The following is a 24,272-nucleotide window of genomic DNA, read 5'->3' as shown; positions in this document are numbered from 1 at the left end:
AAATATCAACATTGATATTTTGGATAATGTTAACACCAGAACAAGATGTACAGCTATGCCTACATCAAGACGGCCGTCATTTTGAAAACTTATAAAATTAAATATTTGATTTATTTTTGTATCTATTTTGTTATTTAATTTTCATTTAATAAATAAACTGTATCGTTATGTTCTATTAAGGTTTTTTTTTTATAAACAAATATGTTGTATAATTCAAAATTATTTTATAGAATAACTATTAACTAATAAAATCAAGTCAAAAAACCATCTCGTGCGACCGAAAATAAAGTTTTTTCAGAAATTTTGCTATATCTTAAAAACTAACAATTTTACTAGTAGAACATGCTTACTAAAAGTTGAATTGGACCGATATGTGAATAAAATAGAACAATAAAATAATGGGTGTTCCATTTGAGAAATTAAATTTTAGAAAACCAAGTTTAAACTTTCTAAAAATGATCGTATTATAAAAAATGCCCTGCAAAAAATATCGATATTAGCTAATATAGGAGCCTTTGTCTAATATTCTTGCTCCATGTGTTGAAAGTTAATACAACTTCTTCGAGGTCATGTTTTTTCCAAAATTCGAAGAATTTTCTACATAACTTGGCAACCTCGCACTAATATGTTAAACTGTTAAAAGATACAGGGTGTTCCATTTAAAAAATGTAATATTTGGCGTGTCCCGTATTTACTCGGGCGTCCTGTATGTTTCAAATTAATTATGTAGTTTAGGCTTCTTGATTCTTCTTGAGTAACAAAGGAGTTAATGTACTTTCTCACACTAATGGTCCGCCAAGTATACAGTTAAAAAACATATCTACTAAATATAACTTGTTTTACAGCTATTACATTATTGTCTAGCGCCACTCTGTATATTTTACCCAGTACTTACTTTAGATTAATAATCCTTAATTTTTAATTTAATATATTTAGATAATATCTTGAGAGATCTCTGTGCACTTCTGTGGCAACACTAAGCCAGGCAGTATTGTTTCAGTGTCTATCGAGAACGATAACATTCGTTATGTCTCAGACAGGTATGTTGAGTTAAAATTAACAACATCCATAATATCGTTTATTTTATAAATATATTTTTTTTCATAACAAGACATCAAAATATTTTTGGAAACAAAATATTGTTTATTAACTAATAAAAAATATGTCTAGTGTTTCTAATGGTCAAAATTGATTAAAAAAGTTCATTGAAATTTTCATTTATGTATACACCGTGTCCACCTAGTGCGCGTAAGTCCAATATCTAGGTTAATAAAAGATATCTTAATTTTTTTTTCTACAGAGTTGCCTACTTTCCAGAGCTGCACAAAATGAAAATATATTTGCATATACAGGGTGTTCAGTTTTTCCTGGGCAGGTACCAACTTATTTTTTTTTAAATGGAAACCTATATTTTTTACGGCATTATCGAATTCTACGTGAAAAATTAACGGGACTTTGCATTATGATCCCTACTAAAATATCGATAGTTTTCGAGATAATCGACTTTTAATTTTTTTTCTTATGTTTTGTCACTTCTAGTAGTTGACATAATTATGATTGTATGACAGCTAGAAATTATTTTTTCTCAGGAACTCTAGAGTGAAGATTGCTCTTTCAAAAAACATATCAAAAGTTGACCTGCGATATGCAGGGAGCAAAAAAAATCGTGCCAAACATGATAATTTAAAATTTGAAAAATCTCGACTTTTTCAAATAGAACACCCTGTGTTTTATGATTTCATTAGATGCCTTTCTGTAGACCCTACAATTTTTTAATAGCTTTCCCTATACCTAAGTTGCCTAGTTTTTGCAAAAAAAACATTTTTATGTAAAATACCGGATTTGTGCCCGTTCCTTTGTCGGGAAATATATTGTAAGGGTATTTATTTTTATTAAATTTATTAGTTGGTTAGCTACACTATTTAAAATAAAAATTAATAACCGAAAAATTTAGATATTTAAGTTTAATAAATAAGTCTAGTTTAGAAAGTTACCATTTATTTGTAAATAAAATCAAAAAACCATAAAATCGCTACAAGTGATTAAGAATTAGTAAAATAGGTATGGGAAATGTTTGCTAGCAGCACATATTTACAAAGCAAATAATCCAAATTTACAAAGATTCCTACTGTTTCGAAAATGTGAAGGAAAGGTTTGAATGAATGCGAATTATGAGAAAACTCCCAGGAGACATGAAAGTAACAACGATAATATTTAATTTAAATTTGTGGTGTTTTCAAATGCTTGACAAATAAAATATTGAAGAAGTTTCATCCGTATCAAATTGAAAATCAAGCACTGTTACCGTAGTTAGGAAAGTTATTAGTGAAATTGGAGATTAAAAAATTTGGATGATTAGAATTTTGAAAAAAGAATACTCCTAGTCGCAAGCCAACATAAAATAAATGTTCAAACTGTCCACCGTTGTTTTCTACACAAAGCATTAATCTACGATTAAAATGAATGTGGACATTTCTTAACATTTGAGGCGTTATAGTTAGAAACTCGTTTTGAATCTTTTCTTTTAAGTCTTGAATATTCGTATACTCGCTCCTTGATATAACCCCACAAGAAAAAGTCCAGACTATTTAAGTCAGGCGAACGTGCGGGTCAAGGAATTGGACCACCATGACCTAACCACTGGTTTGGATATACGTGATTTAGGTGTTCTCTAACCTGAAAGATAAATAGGTAATAGGAAAAGTATAATAACAATAAAATAATCACATTACAGCCAAAGTGGAATGTGGAGGGGCACCATCATGCTGAAACCATTGTTGAACCAAATAATCAGCGGGCATATGTACCTGAAGAAGGGGAAGTTCGTTTTGCAAAAAATGCAAATACACATTGGCATTTAAATTGCCTTCAACAAAGTACGGTCCAACAATATGTTCTCCACAAATTCCAGCCCACACGTTCACTTTGAAACGATGCTGATGATGTATTTCCCTCAATAATCTGAGATTATTGTCAGCGTGGTGAAAGTTGCGACGATTGGGTAAGCATGTGTTTGAAAATGTGGATTCGTCAGTAAACAAGACATGCATAAAAAAGTTTGGATTTTCTTGAATTTTACCCAGTGCCCAGTGGCAACATTGCAGGCGGTTTAGGTGGTCTTGAGGTAACAGTGCTTGATGTTTTTCAATATGATATGGATGAAACTTATACTTCTTCAATATCTTATTTGTCAAGCTTTTGGAAACTCCAAGGATTTTCAACAGCACACGCCACAACATTAAACTGAATATCATTATTGTTACTTTCATGTCTCCTGGTAGTTTTCTCATAATTCGCATTTGCTGTTCTTTCAAACATTTCCTTCACGTTTTCAAAACAGTCAGCACGTGGAATTCTCTGTAAATCTGGTTTGCTTTGTAAATACGTGCTGCTAGCAAACAATTTCCATGAGCTTCTCCTAAGGCATATACCACTAATTCTTCTTTTGAATAGTTCATTGTATGCACGTTTAGTACTTTTTCTGAACTCGCACGTGAATATTCAATAGAAGACGAAATGACATGTAAACTGATTGTCACAAATTTTATTGCTCGACAGGCGCTCACTGCGTTTTTGCCGACAAAGGAACGGGCGCAAATCCGGTACCTATTTTATATAAAAATGTTTTTTTTTTGCAAAAAATACGCAATTTAGGTATAGGGAAAGCTATTAAAAAATTGTAGGGTCTACAGAAAGGCATCTAATGAAATCATAAGTCACAGGGTGTTCTATTTGAAAAAGTCGAGATTTTTCAAATTTTAAATTATCAGGTTTGGCACGTTTTATTTTGCCCCCTGTATATCGCAGGTCAACTTTTGATACGTTTTTTGTCATACAATCATAATTATGTCAACTACTAGAAGTGACGAAGAAAAAGAAAAAAAAAAAAAATTAAAAGTCGATTATCTCGTAAACTATCAATATTTTAATAGGGATCATAACACAAAGTCCCGTTAATTTTTCACGTAGAATTCGATAATGCCGTAAAAAATATAGGTTTCCATTTAAAAAAATTAAATTGGTACCTGCCCAGAAAAAACTGAACACCCTGTATATGCAAATATTTTTCATTTTGTGCAGCTCTGGAGAGTAGGCAACTCTGTAGAAAAAAAAATTAAGTTATATCTTTTATTAACCTAGATATTGGACTTACGCGCACTAGGTGGACACGGTGTATACAGTACAGATTTTTTTATTAATTTTTCATCATTTTTCCACTTCCTCTAAAGTATTATTTCATTTTATGAGTTGATGGAAAGATATAATATACTATTTCTTTTCAATTAATGTTTCAATATATTTAGAACGTAAAAAAGTGTATTGTACATAAATAATTTGTTATCTTAGTAATCTTAGTAATCTTAGTTTCCTTCAAATACTGATTTCAACAACAATACATATTTAATTGTAGATACTTTTTAAGTGTCTCTCAAAGAAATTTTGAATTTATGATCATTCAAATTTGCCAGGCAGTTTGCACAATTTTCTCTTATTCTTCTCATCACTTTTGTCCTTCTTCTTCTTCATATGTACGCCATTTGAAATTCGTTGTTTTCTTCACATTTTTATTATCACATACACTTTTAAGCTAGACTTTGAATATACGTCGAAAATATTTATTCAAACCGTATAAAACTTCTTAATCAAATTTGCTATACGACGTAATATATGCTATCATAAATATTAACATAAATAATTTTAGAACATCTAAATAAAAGAGGTGTGCCGTAAATTTATTAAAGGATTATAACCTCTATGATGATGTTTAGTATTCGTTTATACTGTTAAGATGAAGTAAAAAAATTTCGAATTCTACTTTGAAAAATCATTATAAAGAGATTGCATATATTTCAACATTTTTAAACGTCTGACTAAATGAAGTTTAAATTTTCGACAAAAATAACAACTAACTGATATTAGAGAATTTTATCTAAACTAAAATTATTAAATAACCTGATACCAAAAGTACAATACGGTTCACCAAATGATTATTGGTTATTCTAATATCGAATCTCGCATAGATATACTCTGCTCCAGTATTACTCAAATTAAAAAAGTGTTCCTTTGAATTTTATGTTTGTATAAGTATGTTTTTGCATTTGTTTGTATTGTATTATAGCATTTTAATATTATATGTCTGTTCCCTGTTTGTTTTAGTTATTACGTTTTGTGGTATTTTTTTTTTAGTTTGTAACCTTATCCTGTAACTGGGCATTGCCCGTTGGATATTGTAATTAAAATAAAAAAAAATACAATAATAAACACATATTTTCGAAAAAGTTCATTTAGTTAGTTCATTTACTTTTCAATACTTTCTTCATACCTCAACTTTACCATCACCATATGTATGTTTTAGTGTGTGAGTACTTTTTTTTTCATAGAGTTTCCTGTTTTAAGTTTCGTGTCATTGTAATACTTCATCATTGGTTTTAGTTGAACTGGCTCCAATGACGGGGAATGAAAAATTTCAGGATGTTGAGTATACGATTGCCAACAAAGGTAATTAATAAGTTGACTAACCTGCTGCCGTGTTGTATCAACTAATATCTTCGATTAATTAAAGACGTAATACTACTAATCCTTCTCAATCAGTTGCTGATAGTTACTTCAGATCTATTTTTTTATAATGACACCGATTTATTTTATCAAGTATTAATATCACTTATCGTTGTAATGTTTTCTCAAACACATTTTACGAATTCTACAGATTTTTAGTGAAAAAGTAGATATTTGTTATGTGCTAAGTGAAAGAATTGTCACATTTTTATTTTCTCTGTTATTTTAATTCCGTTGTAAGGCATATTAGCATAAGGTGTTCATTTATCCATACTTATTTCTACAAACATTTCAAAGCGATAAAACAACAATTATTTCTAGATAAACATTATTGAAGGTGGTGATTTTTTTCTCCTGAAAAGGTTTGGGTAAATTCCAGTCATAAATGTGCAATTTCTTGTAAGTTTTAGTGCTATTCGCTGGTTCAGGTGTTCAGGTTGGGATAGGTATGTTTTTATAAACAAAATTAATTAACCATGTAACACGATTGAAATCTACGAGACTTTCTTAAATTTTGTCTTGCTTTTCTTTCATTTTTACGTTAAATATTTTCCTAAAATTCGCGTAAGAAGTAATTTTGATAGAAAACACAGGTTCTTAATTAAAAATTGAAATTTTTTTATTGATTTATAAAGTATACAGTATAGGGTCAATTCTGATCGCCAAAACGGGAAATTACACGACCAGGAAATGACTCAAACAGTAATTGAATGGTTTCGCGGGCCGTATGGCATGTGGCACCGTCTTGTTGTTGTTGAAACCGCAAGTCGTCTACATCCATATCTTGCAATTTAGGCACAAAAAACTGGATTATCATGTCGCGATATTTTCGAAGAAGAATGGTCCGATGATGCGTCCAGCCCAAAATCTGCATCAAACAGTGACACGTTGTGGATACATTTGTTTCTCAAAAATCACTTGTGAATTTTCTGAACCACAAATGCTACAATTTTATCGATTCATCAAGATGAAAATGAGCTTCATCGCTCAAGATGATTTTGTTCGAAAAATCAGTATCCACTTCTTGTTCCAAAATCAATTCAACGAATTCTCTTCGCGCTGCGTGGTCAGTAATCGTCAGAATATCCTGTAAAGAACTTCTCGAAATGTCCAATTCCTGACCATGGTGCGGAATTGATGTTCCTGGACGCTCAGCAACACTCTCACGAACTGCTTCGATGTTTTGTGTTGAACGACTTGTTGAAGGACGGCCAGAGTGTTTAAGATCACTAATTGATCTAGTTTCCCTGAAGTTTTCACTTAATCCTTAATCTCTTCACAGTTGATGAACATAAACCACTATTCCAACCATATTTTGTGCGAAAATTACGAACGCGTTGTTCTTTCGGGTAGTGCTCCATTTTTAATAATCCAGAACTGTCAGTTGTCAGCTGTCTTTTGTCACTATACGCAAATGGCGCAAAATTTAAATCTTGGGACACTCAATACTTAATAAAAAAGTTGTGAAATTTTCCGAAACTAACACCAGTAAACTGAAGATATGGAAAAAACCTATTTGTACCTAATATAATTATAGTACTTAGCGTAATGATACTTAGAGACATTATTACATTAAAATATCTTGAAATATCTGCTTCCTGGAAAATTAACACTCAAAATGACTCAAACATTCAGTAGAAAAACACTTAGTCACATAATGTGTCACATGATTTATATTTTTATAAATACATATATTGATACTAGAGCCGATTAGGATGTTACTAGTAAACGCTAAAACTGATACCATCAACAAAAATGCGGCACTGTAGTTAGATGATCCTGAAATTTCCAGTTCTATCCATTAACACCTTTCTGTGACACAGCTCTATGACAGATGCGTAAATATTAGATGCACTAATAACGATAAATTATTTTTCAAACAAAATTTTACGCAGTGCGTAAAAAAATTGACATCTACAGACAGAAAAACATTTCTTTGGAGAAATTTCTACAAATTCTTTCGCTGTTGAACAGACTTCATCAAAGTACAGAGGGCGACTAACAACCTTTATGTTTTCAAAAAATTAGGAGTTTGGAGTAATCGTTTTTTCATAATTGTACTATATTTTAATTCCTGCTGGGATTTTGAAAATTCTTAAATAATTCTAGAGGTAAATAGTAATGTTTTCTATTCTTGCTCGTAATTTTCTTCTTGACATTTTGCCAAATATTGTATTTCGATTATTACCATAATACTAGGTATATTTTATTCAATTATGACTTAGTCACTAGTTTGTCTCTTGAATGCCCACTCCATAATCTATTGGTTTAAGCGAATGTAAGATCATTATTTATTTTTTTAATGCTAGTTTAAAATGGATTCTAAAAGGAGAAAATTTCGAAGTTTAGAAAATATGAAGTATTAATTTTGTTTGAGTAGGCATTCTACACAAGCATCTCTCTATAAATATTTTCTGATATGACACAGATAATGGCCATCGAATGGTATTTTTGGGACACCCAATACACTATTTTCGACCTTCATACGGTAACACTAATTAAATTGTTAGGAACGTCAAAATAAAATGAAAATTATCTCACTGTTGCTTTGGCTTGTCTTGTGTACGGTTTTTCTAGTACAGCATATTTCCTATGGATTTCAAAACGGCATTAAAACAGGAGACAATTATGTCCAGCAGAGGTAACATTTGTTAAGTATTATCAACCATTAACTAAATGACTATTTAAAATAAATTTATAGCAATTCCTTTCGCGGTAGTGGCGTGAATTTCTGTGATAAAAAAGTCCATCGTCACCCAAAATACGGTTTTTTGTGCCTTCCATTTCGACACCAGCACTGTGAAACGTTACAACGATTGAAATGTTAATGTAGTCTCCTATTTTAATTTCTAGAAAGCGTGAGCCTGCATATTGGGGCCAAACCGAGTATATGGGACCACGTTTTTATAGTTGTAGCGGAATTTATCGGTACGGCGACGCTGCTATTTCTATCATGCATGGGGACAACTATGGGCATCCAGGGTGATATTTCAACGATGCAAGTCAGCTTCAATACTGGACTGGCAGTTATGGCGGTTATTCAGGTATAGTCCATCCAAAATGTGTGTTTTTGTTCCAATATTAAACATTTTTTCATAAGTAATATCGTTCAATTACCGTGCACTTCTATTTGGTAATTTTTTTAAAAACCTTGGATTTCAAGACCTTTTGTTTACGAAAAGCGCCGTGGAAATATGACTAATCAATTTGCTACAACAAATTCATATTAACTTTGAATTTTTGTTGAATATCATTTTAATACTTCGGCTTTTATGAAAATAAAATTGTAGACATGCAACTGTGATATTTTTTCGCAAAAAATAATGAAAAACACCCATAAAATGTTTCAAAGTCATAATTTTGATAATAAAAAAATTTGCTGTTTTTGATTATCCAGTTCATATATAATCATGTAAGTACTATGAACTAAATACTAAGTAAGTACTAAGAATTCTCAATAAAGTTATAAAATTTTATTATGATTAATTACCTTTTCCAAATTAAATGAAAGTAGGAAATTTATTCATTACTATCAATCAACAATAAAAATCTAAGCTAATTTGGATTTATTACATTATGACTAGTTTTTATTTAAAACAAATATGAACATACAAACATATCTCTGAAAACTGTGAAAAGCAATTTCATAGTTTTCATGAAGTATGAATGTATGGAAAACAACTCAAACTTACAAAAGTTGTACAGGGTGTAAATAAATAAGTACGAAAAAATTAAGAGGAAGATTCCCTGTGGAAAAATAAGTTGGGTATTTCACATAAAAAAAATATCATTTGAACTAATAGAAATTAAATGTTGAAAATGAATAACTGTAACGTTACTAATAACAATTAAGTTGCCTTTACAAAATGACAATGTGACAGCCGCCTACTAGATAAATTTCAGTTAAATAAAATTTCTGCCTTATGCTAATCACGCTATCTGAAATGAATTTTTAAATGGTAAGGTATAAGAAAAAAAGTTACGTATGAAACAAGCTTAGGGCTGTCTTTTTCTACCCCTTTTAACCATAGGGAAAGTCAACGAGTTGCTTAGTGAATGCCTTCTCGATAGCAGAAAATGTCAACTTAATTTAATTTCTGTTACTGTTTTGGCATTTCAGAAAAAAATTGAAAACTACTTCTTTCGCATCCTGTTTAAGCGGTTGTATCTTCACAGGGGATGTTTAATTGAGATTTTTTTATATGAAAGACCCACCTTATTTTTCCACAGGGAATCTGCCCGTGATTCTTTTCGCACTTATTTATTTACACTCTGTATACATTTTTTTCATGTTTGTATTTGATACCAAAAATTTAACTTAGCTAAAAAACTTTGACTTTTTTGCATATCTAGCTTTTTAGATATCAAATACAAATATGACTTCATTTGACAAGATTTTTAGAAACATTTTTAGAATTAATTCAAACTCAAATGTTTTATACCTACATATGTTTGTATATATAAGTAATTTGTTTTTTTTTTTCGTGGTAAGGTTATATTAAAATAAAAGGACCCAGTACCAAGTGAGGATACGAACGTTAAAATAACGGTTACTGATAACTTAACCTTCAGTTGAATAACCATTGAAAGGTTTTTCTACACTATGATAACTTCCATTTGAAGCTTCTATATAACAAGTTCACAGTTTGGAGCTACTTAAAACTTTAACTACATACATTTTATTGGTAATTTTTCTCTTCTTATAACATTTAAGATTTACGAAACTTATGCACTTTTTTTAATAAGTTATATTACGTTCCTTTAACGTTCGATTGAAAATTCGCGCTTCGCGCAACTTAATGTTATGCTAACTAAAACTATGTTATTTAATCTTTTATTAAACCATCTTGTCGAGTTATTTATATATTGATAATAATTGACAAATTCTATATTATGGCGAATGCGCTAGTATAAACAACATGAATGCTGTCAGATTAAATGTTTTAATTCCCTTAAATAACAACAGCTTCTATCGTCTCAGTAATGTATTTTAAATTATACCGAATTTAGTAATTATTCACAAATTGTTAAACACCAAATTTACTCATCAATACTGCTAAAATAGGTCCCTACTTTTGCAATTATAGTAAACACTTTGTCAAAAACAAAACTGTTACTGCGTAAAATTTAGTTTTCATTGTTTTAACGTCTAATTATAAATATTGACAGGTATATGGTCATATTTCTACTATAATTATATATAGTTAGAAAAAGACCTTTAGATTAGTCATGGATTATTTATTTTAATTTCAGTTCAAATATCATACTACTTTGTAACATAACTATGATTACATTTTCACCCTTTTAAAAACACCCAGCCATACGTTCGGTAAATATTATTGTGACTGCATGCAAAGGATAAAAGACCAACAAGAAGACAATATTTGGAAAAGGTAGATCGTATACAATATTTGAACATTTAAGATTTTTAGGATAAAAAAAAACTTTTCTACTCTCAAATAATCTAAGGAAGTGACGAGGAGCTATTTTATCTAGTTATTACTCTACGATTATTATAAACGAAAAATATATTTGGCACTTACTATGAGAAATGAAAGTATATTTTTATGCATAGATGTTTTCATTGAATTTATAGGCTATTGATTATATCCAAAAAAACAGGGTTAAAAGGAAAAAGGGTCATTTTAAATGAAAAAACCGCGGTATTATTAAATTAGAGGGTGGAAATTGGAGATAGAGGTGAAAATGCACCCCTTTCTTTTTTTTAATTGTAGCTCGAAAACGAAGCAAAATTTCGCTATAGTTCATAGGAAAAATTATTTAGAGAATTAAATTTCCCATCAAAATGGCTTATTTAAAAAATTTAAAAGGAAAATGTTATTAAAAAAATCGTTAATAAACAATTTGGAAAAAAGCAAAAAATCCGATTTTTTAATTATTTTTACTTTTTTGCCTCTAGTTTGAGTAAAGATAGGTATTGCTTCATAAAAAAAAGTAGATAAAATTTCCTTCAAAGAGAGATGTTGTACAGTATTTTTGGCTGAGAATTGACTAATATGGCCGCTCAACTTTTTACCGCGTTTACCTTTATACATTTTAATTATCATTTTTTGCAAAATAGGAAGGATTCGTTCAAGGATTTGCATCACATGACTTGTTCGAAGGGTTATTAAAAATGAAAAAACCGCGGGGTGCTATTAAATTAGAGGGTTGAAATTGAAGATAGGCGTGAAAATACACTTTTGCAGTTTTTAAAATACCTCTAGCACGAAAACGAAACAAAATTTCGGTATAGTTCATAGGAAAAATTTTGTAGAGAATTTCATATCGAAATAACTTATTTAAAAAATTTCCAAGAAAAATTTTATGCAAAAAATCATTAATAAACTATTTTAAAAAAGTAAAAAATAAGATTTTTTGATTCCGTAATTATTTTTTGCAACATTAGCCTGAAGCCAACAACGGCTAAAATATGTTTTGCTCACTTATTTTTATAAGAATTATATTAGATTTTAATTTTATTATTTTCTGCTTTATTTAATTAAACCTAAGTACGATCCTGACTTGCACGGATCAAGACACCCCTACTATACAGTATGTCTGGGAATTGAGTCTACAAGAGGACAAATGGACCAAAAAGTGAAAGATACGAAAAAAGGCATTCTTGATAAAAGTTTTTGCTTGAAAAATGAATACGGTTCACTTTTTGGTCCATTTGTCCTCTTGTAAACTCAATCCGCGGACATATTATAGACGTACCTAAGTTGTAAGGGACAATAGTTTGTTTTTATTTAATGTACTTAATCTTAATACCCATACACATATTTTTATATTTCATAAATTATACAATATATGAACAGTAAATTAATTACACCATAAATAAACTCTATATGTGTCTAAACATCACACCTATTATTCATACTACTTATTAGAGTGTAATTTCTACAAAAGACTCAATTCAAAATTCTTGTAACGTATTAATATATAACCTAAGTAACAGCTGTAATGGCATTTATTGCACACGTTTAGTGGAAATAAGCAGTATACAAGATTATCTTAATTAAAGTGCAAATAGATTAAGGGGTTATTATACTCATAAAAATAATTATAAAGTTGCTTGACACCTTTTTTGAAAACTCAATATTAACCCAGTTGCATAATCCCAGAAGTAATTTTTGTATTAATTATTATTTCGCCATAACATCTTTTTATTTAATTTTTTCTATGGATGGACCTAACTATACTTGTAATTTTCCTTATTTCGCATTTTAAGGAAAAAAGTCATTCTTCATAAAAAGTTTTGCTTATCGTCAAAAGTCATTAGTCATACTCAGACTTTCAAAATAACATACAGGATGGTTAGCAAATAAGGAAACGTGAATTTGTGCCAAGAGTAAATTATTAGTTTTTTGAAAGGAATTTAAAAATGTTACTGAAATAAGCTGTTTCCAATGTTAATAGTAGTTCAGATATGACATTTGAACGTCGTATTTCAAAGTTGATATTTTTGAGAAAATTATGATTAAAATAATTTTATAAATTTAACGAAAGCGCATAACTTATTGAATAATAACAAAATGATTCTGTGTTGTATCCTTAACAACATACACTCATATTTATTTATAAAAACGTTAAGTCCTTGTCAGAGAACTTTTTAATAATGTTGACTGTAGAACAACGAATCTATTTAGTTAAATGTTACGGTATAGGTGAAATATCGTACAAATATGCAATTGAACTTTTCAATAGAAAATATTCCGAGGTGTAAGTTTCAGTGAACTGCGTTCGAGAGTTGATTTTATAGTTCGATAATACTGGGGTTGTGAAAGATATAAAAAAAATAGAAACGGAGTCATGATGAAAATGATGCTGCTATACCTCGCTTGCAATTGATTCGGTAAGCAATGAACCCAAGAAATCACTAGATTTAAATGTTAATAAAAGTCATTTACAGAGAATTCTGAAAGACAATAAAATACATCCCTACAAACCAGTAAGATTGACATAAGGTTGAAGAAGGGAACGACGCCTTTCGTTTAGAATTTTGTACGTTAATTGGGGAACAAATTATGTTAGATTTTATTCAACATTTACTACGAATGGAGTTGTTAGTTACCAAAATTGTAGGCACTGGTCGGAAGATAATCCATATTTCAGTATTAAGTATAAATAAAAGTCAATGATATAAAAAAAGTAAATGTTTGGTGTGCGATACATTATAAAAAAATTATTGGACCATATTTTTTCGACGCAAACGTAAATCAGAACAGTTACATAGAGATGTTGGAAAACTTTTTAATGCCTGCTCTGGATGATATAAAACAGGACAGAAGAAATCTGTATTTTCAATATGACGGTTGTTCTGCAGTGCAATTTGTGTAAGGAACTGGTTAGATCAGCATTTCCACAATAAATGGATAAGACAGTCTGGTTCTATAAGATGGCCTGCACGCTCCCTAGACATAACTCCCCTTGATTTCTTTTTATTGGGTTATTTGAAGTAAAATGTTTATGCCCATGATTTACAAGATAATTTAAACCTTTTAAAGGAGAAAATATCAGAAGCAATAACCGACATAAACGAGGACACAACTTACTTAGTTCATGAAAAATTTAGAAAAATATTGGAAAATGTGTAGGAGGACAACACAGAATAGTTTTATCATTTTATTATAAAATTATTTTATTCATAATTTTCGCAAAAATATCAACATTAAGATACGACGTTCTTTCATATCTGGACTACTATTAACATTACAAACAACTTCTTTCAGTAACATTTTTAAATTCCTCTCAAAAAACTAATACTTTACTCTTGGCGCAAATTCACGTTTCCTTATTTGTTAACCACCCTGTATGTTATTTTGAAAGTCTGAGTATGACTAATGACTTTTCACGATAAGCAACACTTTTTATGAAGAATTACTTTTTCCCTTAAAATGCGAAATAAGGAAAATTACGAGTATAGTTAGGTCCACAGTATACTAATCAATTATACTGTGGTTAGGTCCACAGTATACTAATCAATCAGTAGGGAAAGTTACGTTTCCCGCGTCTTCCATATTTCCACCATTTTGTTAGCGACTGACAGTTATTACGATTTCCGTACTCATATTTTCATTCATAAATCTAGTATGTTTTCATTATTGTATATGTAACTAACCTCACTTAAACCTTCTTATATCTCAGCTTTATGCATTAAAAACCTTATTTTATGATGTTGGTCGAGTAGTTGTTCAGTTTAGTTATCTTGTTCTTGTGTATTTTATTAGTGATTATTTATTTATAAGTAATACTATACCCAGTAAATAGTTAATAATGAAATAAAAATTATAATAAACTTACATTTTAAAATATGTTTAGAAAATAAATACGCTTTCGTAAGTTTTTGAACAAAATTTATAAAATTCAGACCGATATAATCTAATCTAAATTATTTCTGCTGGAATTCAAATAACTAAACCTGTATTTAACCAAAAAATGTAAACTTCTCTTAATAAAAAAAAACTCAATTTACGTGTAACACTACTACATAGCTAACAATCTCTTTATTACCTCGGATTATAATAATTAATCAGAAATTAATGTATAATAATTAAAAGTATTAAAACCAGGAAAAAGAACAGGTTATGTTTACTATGCTACTAGAGGTAGCATGCCAATGCGAAAAGTGTGGCTGAGAGACAGACAATATCTCAGATATGCTGTCTCACTCTAGCACGCCGCGATTGGTTGAAGCATTCATTTCCAACCAATCGTGACGTGCTAGAGTGAGACAGGATGTACTGATGTACTGTCTGTTTCTCTCGCACACTCAGCCACAGTTTTCGCAATGGCATGCCTCTAGTAGTATATGCTCGAAGGATCCGCCATATTCTTAGCGACTTTTCCTAGGGTGGGGGTACTTAAAAATTGCCATACGGAATTCATTCATAAATTATTTAAGATTCCCTACTGATTGATTAGTATAGTGTGGTTAGGTCCATCCGGAGGTACACAGTATAGTACATTTATTATTTATAATTAGGGCTGTCAGAACTGAGACGCAGGACATAGGCGTACGCATTGATATTAAAAAGCAACAAATTAAATTGTCTACGAAATAAACTTATGAGTATTTCAATGTAAAAAAATAAAATCTGTTTCAATATATGTATAATTTCAGCAATCTTTCAGCTGACACTCAATTTCTTTTACAGATGTTCGGACACATATCCGGTGCCCACGTCAATCCGGTGGTGACTATGTCAGCTTTCATATTAAACGAAATAACCCTCGTGCAGGTGCCGCTGTATGTAATCTCTCAAATTTTTGGGAGTCTCGCGGGTGTTGGTCTTCAAGTGGTAATTTATTTCGGATTTACTTGGGAGTTTATTAAAATTTAAGCCAACTTTAATTTGCAGATGGTGACTCCCAGACGATATATCGATGTCACTGGACATGGGGTTTGCGTCCCGACACCCCACTCGGATATAACCCATTTGCAGGTGAGAAAAGAAAGTTGATTTGTTAGAAAATATTACTGAATTGAATTCACTATATTTTCGTTATTATGACGAGTTGTATAAAATCATCCGGTATTTTTTTTTTTCATTTCAAGCTATACAGGGTATATAATAGTGATGCTACGACAAGCTTTCAGGATTTATTTTTCTTCATTCAAAAACTGGATGTGAAACACAGTTTTTGAACAATTAAGATTTAACAACTATTGAAGATATAGACCCGAAATTAAGAGAGCTCTAGAGTTTTAGTTGTCTAAAAAAAAACCGTAAACATGAAGCCAAACACAGAAAATTATGACAACATGAAAGATACTACACCATTTAAAAATAACAAAATAAAAAATAACCATTTAGACCTAAATGTAATAAAAACAATTTTTCTTTTAAATTTGATTTTCGAAATGTCCGCCATTTGCTTCAATGTATTTTTGACATCTCTTTAAGAAATTTCTTCTAACTGTTACGAATGTCGGAAGGATATGCCTAATATCATTTGCTGCTGCCACTATTCTTTGCCACAATTTATTTCTGGTAAGTTGATTTAAATCACCTAACTTTCATCCAAGACAGCTAGCCTTAAATTATGACTCTTTACCCTGTATAAACCTATAATCTTTAATATAACATAAAAAAAAACATAAAACACACCAGAGAAATGAGACAACCCCCAAATCCAAAGCCAAAGGCTGTGCGGAAGGGGGCTACACTTGAAAAAACGCGGACAAACACCCATTATCCATCGACATTGCCAGTGACGACACCGGGGATCGAACCCGGACCAGAGTAGGAAGCCTGGCCGAGAAATGCTTGCCACCGCACTCTCGACCGACTGCGCTACCGTGGCGGTAGTCTATATGTAAATACTAAATTTTTATATTTTTATGAAATAAGCACGTGACACCGGCTTTACGTATAATCTTCAAGTTAAACAATAAATTAAATTTGGCCCAAATTAATTTTTACTCTGTCGACAGTCCTTTATATTTTTATAACTGGTTTACTGTATTGATTTATGACACTAACTGATATTGTAAATGTGGTGGAAAAATATATAAAGGGCAATTTATATATCTGAACTGTAATGATGACCTATTGGTCGGACACTATTTGAGGTAATTGGTTTGAAATCTGTATATTAAAAAATCGCCGAGAAAAGGACCCTAGTTACCGTTTTTTTTTTTTAGTTTTTTGATAATAACTTTTTTATTTTGCAACTGAAACTTACAAAAACGCGAGATAATGTAATTACCTTTCGATCCTTTTTTGATGAATTTCGATGTCTTGACTTAGGCAGAAGATATACGCACTCGCGTTTTCGACTTTATAATTTTACAATAGGCCGCCATATTGAAATTGAGGGGCCAGATTGCGGGTATTTATTGAGCACCCCAACAGTTATCTTTTCCTGTAGTTTCATCCAATTTCAGTCAAATTTGTTCTTTTTATTTAATTCTGAAAATTTTGCATATATTGTTTTTCACTGTTAATTTTGCAACTTAAAAAATAATTTTCGAGCTTTCACAAAAGCCTACCCTTGCAGCAAATTTCCTCAGGAACAAAATCGATAAGTATACCTCATGTCGATTAGAGACTTAATTTCGGAGATATAAGCGAAAAACTGAAAAAAAGCAATTATTTTTTTCTTTTGTTATAAACAATATGACGCTCGACCTCTACAAATACACAAATTTAGGCTTTTATTCTTAGTATTTTTTACTTAATTTAAGCCCATAAAAGTTAGGCCCGAAAAAACCTAATTCGCCCGGACTATAACCAAAACCTTTGAAACTGCAAATTAATAATAATCAAAGTTGTTAAAATTTATTGAGAACCTCTGGCTGGAATCATCTCCAATATAAAAAGAGGTGAATAGTTGTAGCCGTAGATCGATAAACGAAAATTGTAGTTCAATTTCCATTAGTTCTTCATTAGTTTTTATTATGAAAACGTATGTCTTTTATCATTTCAAACGAAATTATTAGTGAACTATTTAAGTGAAGTCATTTATCTTTTGGATTCTCATTTTAATCCTGTTTTCTTTTTTTAAAAAGACTTCTGTCTGGGGTGTGTGTGTTTTAATAAGAACGAATAAACAAACTAAAATATTATCTGTTTGTTACCTGTTCGTTTTAGATATTATATTTTGTGATATTTATTTTGTTTTAAGAATAGTTTTAATATCTTTCACCTATTTTTATTGCTTTTTTTTTAAGTTTGTAACCTTATCCTGTAACTGGGCATTGCCCGTTGGATATTGTAATTAAATAAAAAAATATAAAAAATTGCTTTTCAGTAACAATGAATGTCAGTAGGACATCGTGGTAACATATGGAGTTGCTAATGAAAACTGCATATCTTTATGTAGTGTTTATTTGTGTAAATAGTTGTAAACAGAGTCTGAATTAAAGTTATTCAATTATTCGATTCAGTATCAAAAATATGTTTTGGTACACTTTATTACTACCACAGATAAAATAGTTATTTGGTTGTTATATTATGGTGTGGTGGTGTTTATTAAATTTTTGACACGCCAAATGAGATCAAACAGAAATCCGTAGTTAAGACATAGTAGATGGAATTTTTGATAACAATGTACATGAGATTTAGAGGTGTTTTTTATCTGGTGCACAAAAACGGAGGAGCATATCATATTTACAGTGAACTGATACTTAGCTACGGAGATATAAAGATTAGTCAAAAGTGCTATTTTCTACGAAACGTTTTGTATCTATGAAAAGAAACGACAGACTGAGGGTTGTTCCATTGTTTATTTGCATTTAAAACTAAAAACATCAGATGCTCGTATGCATAGGTAAATGAACGATAATAATAAGACGCGACGAATTAAAGCAAGTAAGAAGTAATATTTATATCTAGACGAATAATGTTCAAAATGATAAATCAACTATGAAAATGTTGAATTAGGAATCTTATTAAATTCCAAGGTGATAAGTTAGATTTGTTACTGGTCCATAAATCCTTTGGAAGGTGAAACTTCGAGTTACGAATAAGTATATAATTTATTGAAAAACATATATTTGGGTTTCATCATTTACAACATGAGATTTTCAGAATTTTTGAGATTATAATTTAGTAATAAGCAGCATGATTTCTCGGCTCTTCAAACTTTCGATCTGTACCTAATTTTATTTTATTTTCCAGGCTTTTTGTTTCTTTTTTTTTAAGACATTTCGGTTAGTAAGTTTCGCCCTCTCCAAACTTTTTCTGTGCGCCAATGGTAAACAGCAATATGAAAACAAAAATTAAAGTTCTACACTGAAAAAATAGATAAATATATCTACAGGGTGTTTCAAAAATATGTTGACAAATTTGAGGGGGGCTACAGATGACATTGCGGAAGAAAATTTTTGTACCTATATGTTATAAACCCTCAGTCAGAAATGAGCCGTTTTGGCCCTAAAGTAATTTTTGTCGAAAAACGTAATGTTTTTACGTTGACCTCAAAAGGCTTCGATATCTAAGTAATTTTCATTAAGGATAACGCAGAAATAGTAAATTTATAATAATTGTTCCAAACGGCTTCTTTAGTTCGATGTAAAACCTCTCCCTCAATTACCACTGCCCGTGAAGTTCGTGGATGTCAATTTCCTACATCTTGTTGCCTTTTTCTTTCAACCGATGATGGATTGACGAAAATGTTGTTCGGCAAGGATGCTGGCGATTCGGAAAGCGTTTAGCTTCTCTAGCGTTGCATCTTGCTTCGCCACTAAAGATGCATGTCTGCAAATACCTTATACTCTTCGAACGTAAATTGGTCCATTTTAATAACTTAGAAATTTCGTCGCAAACAAAACAAATGTGAAACACTCAATTAGGTCCAATCATATATTACTTGACAGCTCTGTTCATTTGTTTCACTATTCCTCACAGCGTGACACAGATGACATTGCATGGCTAGATTAGATGCGTGCAATAGAGCTTTTATTGTGAATAAAATCAATTTTTACCAACATCGTCTGTAGGACCTGCATTTGGTAAACAATTATCAGAAGAGATAAGCGTGTTTATTTTGTTTCAAATTATTCTTTGCGTTATCCTTAATAAAAATTACTTAAATAGCAGTCTTTTGGGCCAAAACGACTCATTTACGATTATGGGTTTATATGCAAAAGTTTTCTACCACGATGTCCTCTATATCCTCCTCAACACTTTTTTGAAGCAACCAGTATATTATCATAATACAGATATGTATTATCATGAAAAAATTAATACGATATAGTAGAATTAAATATACCTAATCTAAAAATCGTATAAATATTAAAAAACTTATTCAAATATATGTTACAGTTAAATGCAGTGAGTGGCAAATTGCACAAATTCATTGCAGAAATGCCAAAATTTCCAAAAAAAATTCAGACAAATCAATCTTGTTTTGTTTTCCGAAATATTTTAATAAAGCTATACTTTTATTTTTATAAAGAACATTGTCAGATGAAATATTTCGAAAACCGTAGATGTTATGGAAATCGTATTACAGAAGTCGAATTTAATGTTTTTCCATGGTTTGCAATCCCATTTTTAACTAAGAATTAAATTTATATGCATCACATATTTTACAAAACTTACATATATCCTCTGATTTTCGAAATATTTTCTGGAGAATTGTAGAGCTGGAACTATAAATACCTTGAATAAAACAGTTGAAAAAGCTGTACGTTTTCAATTGTTTTTTCTTTAATTTATAAGAAAAATGTAGGGTTTAGTAACATAAGTTCCAATAAGTAGGTACTGACTACTGTCACAAGCAAATGCATGACTCGATGTTAAATGTGGATCTATTTCTGTTTTCAGGCATTCGGTGTAGAAATATTATTAACGACCATCTTAATATTCTCTATTTGTGCTTGCTGGGATCGAAGGAATTCCGATAAACTGGATTCTGTGGCATTAAGGATCGGCCTAGTAGTTGGAGTTTTAAATTTAGCCGCCGTAAGTACTGTATTTTATTTTAGAATAAAATATCAAAATACCGTTTCTTTTTTCGTCAGTGAACAAATGTTCACGAACAAAAAAATAATAATTTTCAGATATAAATCATATATTTTGTAGTTATAACAGTTTCCCTTAAAGTCGAAACACCTCTGTATTTAGCATGGCGTTGGCCGATTTCCAAAATTATTTTTTTTTATATGTAAGTACTTAAAACAGCCTACTTTTTGATAACCATAGGTATTTATTTTTTTATTAACCTCTTTTATTAACCATAGGTATATCTATGTAGTTTCATTGATTTCACTCAAACAGGATGCTCACAATATGTTAGCCAAATTATACAGGGTGATTCAAAAAACCGCTGACAGACTTCTAGGGTAGTAATACATGAAAAATTAAGACGAAAAGTCTTAATAAACATAGGGTCGCAAATGCCTCCTTAACGAAATACAGGGCGTCAAAGTTTTCGTAAAATTAAAGCGTAAAAATGACAAAAAGAAGCTTATAATCTAGTTTACTTAACTCACTTGTACACATTGACATTAGTGACAGGCGATGTTTAATTTTATTTTGAATAGCACAAGCCTACTATACGAAACTAAAATGAATGAAAATAAAATTGGATTTACAAATTTTCTACAAAGGTGTTTCTCTTAAAAATGGTTGCTTTATTCCAAATTTTGCAAGAGACCAATTCTATAGACAATTGAACACTTTACACGAAAATAGTGCCCTTTTGACAAAATTAGCAGTGGCGTAGAAACTATTTTTAAAAAAGGGTCACGTTGACCCCGTCTCTACGACACTGCGGCTCATAAAATTTTGAGCAGTACATCAAACATTGGTCTTAAGATGCTAACTACGCATAGCAAATTTGAAATAGAAATGTTCAGGCATTTTGGAATTATTGCAGACAATGTTTAATTTTACAGAAACTTTGATGCCCTGTATCTCGCTAAGGAGGCATTTGCGACCCTATGTTTATTAAGACTTTTCGTCTTAATTATTTATGTATTATCTACCCTAGAAGTCTGTCAGCGGTTTTTTGAATCACCCTGTATATATATTTTTTATTGTATCAGAAATGAGTTTCACAATGAAATAATATTTAAATATTACTGTTTTCTATTAGTCCTCTGTTTAATAAAAAGAAAATATAATTTGGCTGTCTTATACTGCACTGCATATTGCAATGAGTGAAGTTTGCACCTATTTTGTGAAAACCCTGTAAAAGCTATAATAATTAAATTTTGTATTTAGGGTTTTGAGGCGTGATCAAATCGAAAATGCTATTCATTTCTTTCTTAAAAAAATGCCTAATGTTTTTTAATTTTTGAGGGTCTTTTCTTAATGACAGTAGGCCGTACAAAAGATCACATGTCAAAAAATATATCAGAAAAAAGCCCTTTTTGAATACTACCACATAAAAAAAAGAATTTTGGAAATCGGCCAATGTCATCCTAAATATGGAGGTGTTCCTACTTTAAGTGAAACACACTGTATATAAAAATATGTCCCCTTTAATTCATAATAGCTCATACCTAATAAAATTCGACAAATGCCAGGAGTATATTGGGCGTATGCGAATTAATTTTGGCCGTCGTTTGGAAGCATGTTTATTAGCACATGGAAACAACTGGTAAATAATTCGTTTATTTGTTTAATTTTTGTGTTAATTTTAAAAGAGATTCGAATAAATTTCAGCAGGGTCGGCTTTACATTTGTTTAAACAATCTGTTATTTGTCGCCTTTATTATCAATGACTGTTCATTTTTAATTACTTTTGAGTTATATTTTTATCAAATATGTAAGATTTTGAGAAAATGTAATATTAAATAGAGAGGAAAGTTCACTGTATTTCGCAAAAATTTCGCCGTAATTCAATGGTGATTTCAGATTTGATTTAAAAAAACAAATTATTTTTTGGTCAATTTATAAGCCTTCAGTGTGCTAGTGTTTAAAAGTAACAAAATTGCCCCAATTTGTAACTGAAAAATTTTTTTTGCTATGTAATAACGCTGAGTGATATCAACGTCTAACTAGTGACGGAACATAAATAAAAGTCACTAGACAGACAAGTGGCCGTAGAAATCTATTTCAATTTCAAAATTCTGTAATTTAGAGGCAAATTAATATAGCAAGCTCTTTCAAAATTACCTTTGGGGCTTTCATTAAACTTCTGATAAAGACAAAAGGGTCTAATGAAATCTGATTGATGAATGGGTACTATCCGAAGACACGAGCATTAAATCAAGATAAATTGTGATGAATTATCATTTCGCTTTTAGTTGTGGAATGAAATAAATATACGTGAAATAAAAGCTTGTATTGTTGGTTGCCTGGCATTTAAAACTACGTAAAATACGTATAGAATATATACCCACAAAATACATGCATGTATACGGTTTAATAAATTATTAAGATGAAACATGTTAGTAGTTAGGTTTGGATTATGTGAAATATACTTTAAGTTAGAAAATTATTTTTATTTCAGGCTGCTTATACAGGAGCTAGTATGAATCCAGTACGAACTTTTGGTCCAGCTGTATGGGGGAACGACTATAATGCTCATTGGGTAAAATTTTATAATCACACTGAAAATATAATAATAATATGAATGATTTTGAAAAGTTACAAGTAAACTTAAAAATCTAATGATAGGTTAAAGTGTAAGTTTTTTGTAAGAATATATTTAGAAACAATTTTTTAAATGTATCATAATGGTGTATTTCGAAATAGAAAAATACCTACTGTCTGTTCTTCATCAATTCACAACTATACTATATTTAATTTTTAGGTCTATTGGATTGCCCCAACCATAGGATCTCTTATAGCTACGTTCACTTATAAATACATATTCTTGCGGAAAAAATAATTTTTATATATAACTCCTATAAGATAAGTTGTTTTAAACTATATACTATATATAGGACGCATGTATAGAATAAAAAGAATATATTATAGGCAACATACTTTGGAAGAACTTACCATTATTAAGTTGTTCAAGCTTTTGCTTTGGACGGCCTCTGTGACAATCCTCAGGTCGGTTCTGAAAAAAGAAACAACCACAATTAATTATATCCAGTACCTCTGTTCAAATTTATAAATTACGAATCAACAGTAAAAACTGACTCAAATGAATAAAAACAAATTAGTCTGTACAAAAACAAAGTAAAAATATGTTTAAATAAATTATGTTTTTTTCTACCTATTTCACATTTATTTCACATTTTTTTCACCTGTCACAAGATGACATTACCTATAATGTTTGCAAATTGTTATTTTCTGTAATTAGAT

General features: G+C 30.4%; 2 protein-coding genes across 3 annotated transcripts in view; one reads left to right on the top strand and one right to left on the bottom strand.

Moving 5' to 3' along the window:
• The window catches only part of LOC108914158 (breast cancer anti-estrogen resistance protein 3 homolog), a 47,175-nt gene extending 23,034 nt beyond the window's left edge, over positions 1 to 24,141 (bottom strand). The window contains exon 1 of the mRNA XM_018719887.1: positions 23,964 to 24,141. Coding sequence (XP_018575403.1) covers positions 23,964 to 23,966 — 3 coding nt within the window. The 5' untranslated portion in view covers positions 23,967 to 24,141. The remainder of the gene's footprint in view (positions 1 to 23,963) is intronic.
• On the top strand, positions 977 to 24,016 carry LOC108914159 (aquaporin AQPAe.a-like). 2 transcript variants are annotated; one of them, XM_018719888.1, is made up of 8 exons: positions 1,013 to 1,040; positions 5,434 to 5,499; positions 8,410 to 8,600; positions 15,717 to 15,860; positions 15,921 to 16,004; positions 20,835 to 20,972; positions 23,470 to 23,550; positions 23,773 to 24,016. In XM_018719888.1, exons 1-8 carry the CDS (start codon positions 1,028 to 1,030, stop codon positions 23,848 to 23,850), a joined length of 795 nt encoding a protein of 264 aa, XP_018575404.1. In that variant the 5' UTR covers positions 1,013 to 1,027; the 3' UTR covers positions 23,851 to 24,016. The 2 variants fall into 2 exon arrangements, with proteins under 2 accessions (XP_018575406.1, XP_018575404.1); XM_018719890.1 differs by lacking the exon at positions 5,434 to 5,499 and having other exon boundaries at positions 977 to 1,040.
• Positions 24,142 to 24,272: the final 131 nt, after the last annotated feature.

This window comes from Anoplophora glabripennis, unplaced genomic scaffold (genome assembly GCF_000390285.2).
Source record: "Anoplophora glabripennis isolate ALB-LARVAE unplaced genomic scaffold, Agla_2.0 scaffold610, whole genome shotgun sequence".
Classification (NCBI taxonomy): Eukaryota; Metazoa; Arthropoda; class Insecta; order Coleoptera; family Cerambycidae; genus Anoplophora; species Anoplophora glabripennis.
Note: the sequence above shows the minus strand (reverse complement) of the source record. Positions and strands in the feature narration are given on the sequence as shown.

Bases quoted from the DNA above. Each gene is read 5' to 3' on its own strand.
- LOC108914159 (XM_018719888.1), top strand. The intron at 8,601-15,716 runs GTATAGTCCATC...TTTCTTTTACAG, and splicing joins CAGTTATGGCGGTTATTCAG to ATGTTCGGACACATATCCGG. The intron at 20,973-23,469 runs GTAAGTACTGTA...TTTTTATTTCAG, and splicing joins GAGTTTTAAATTTAGCCGCC to GCTGCTTATACAGGAGCTAG.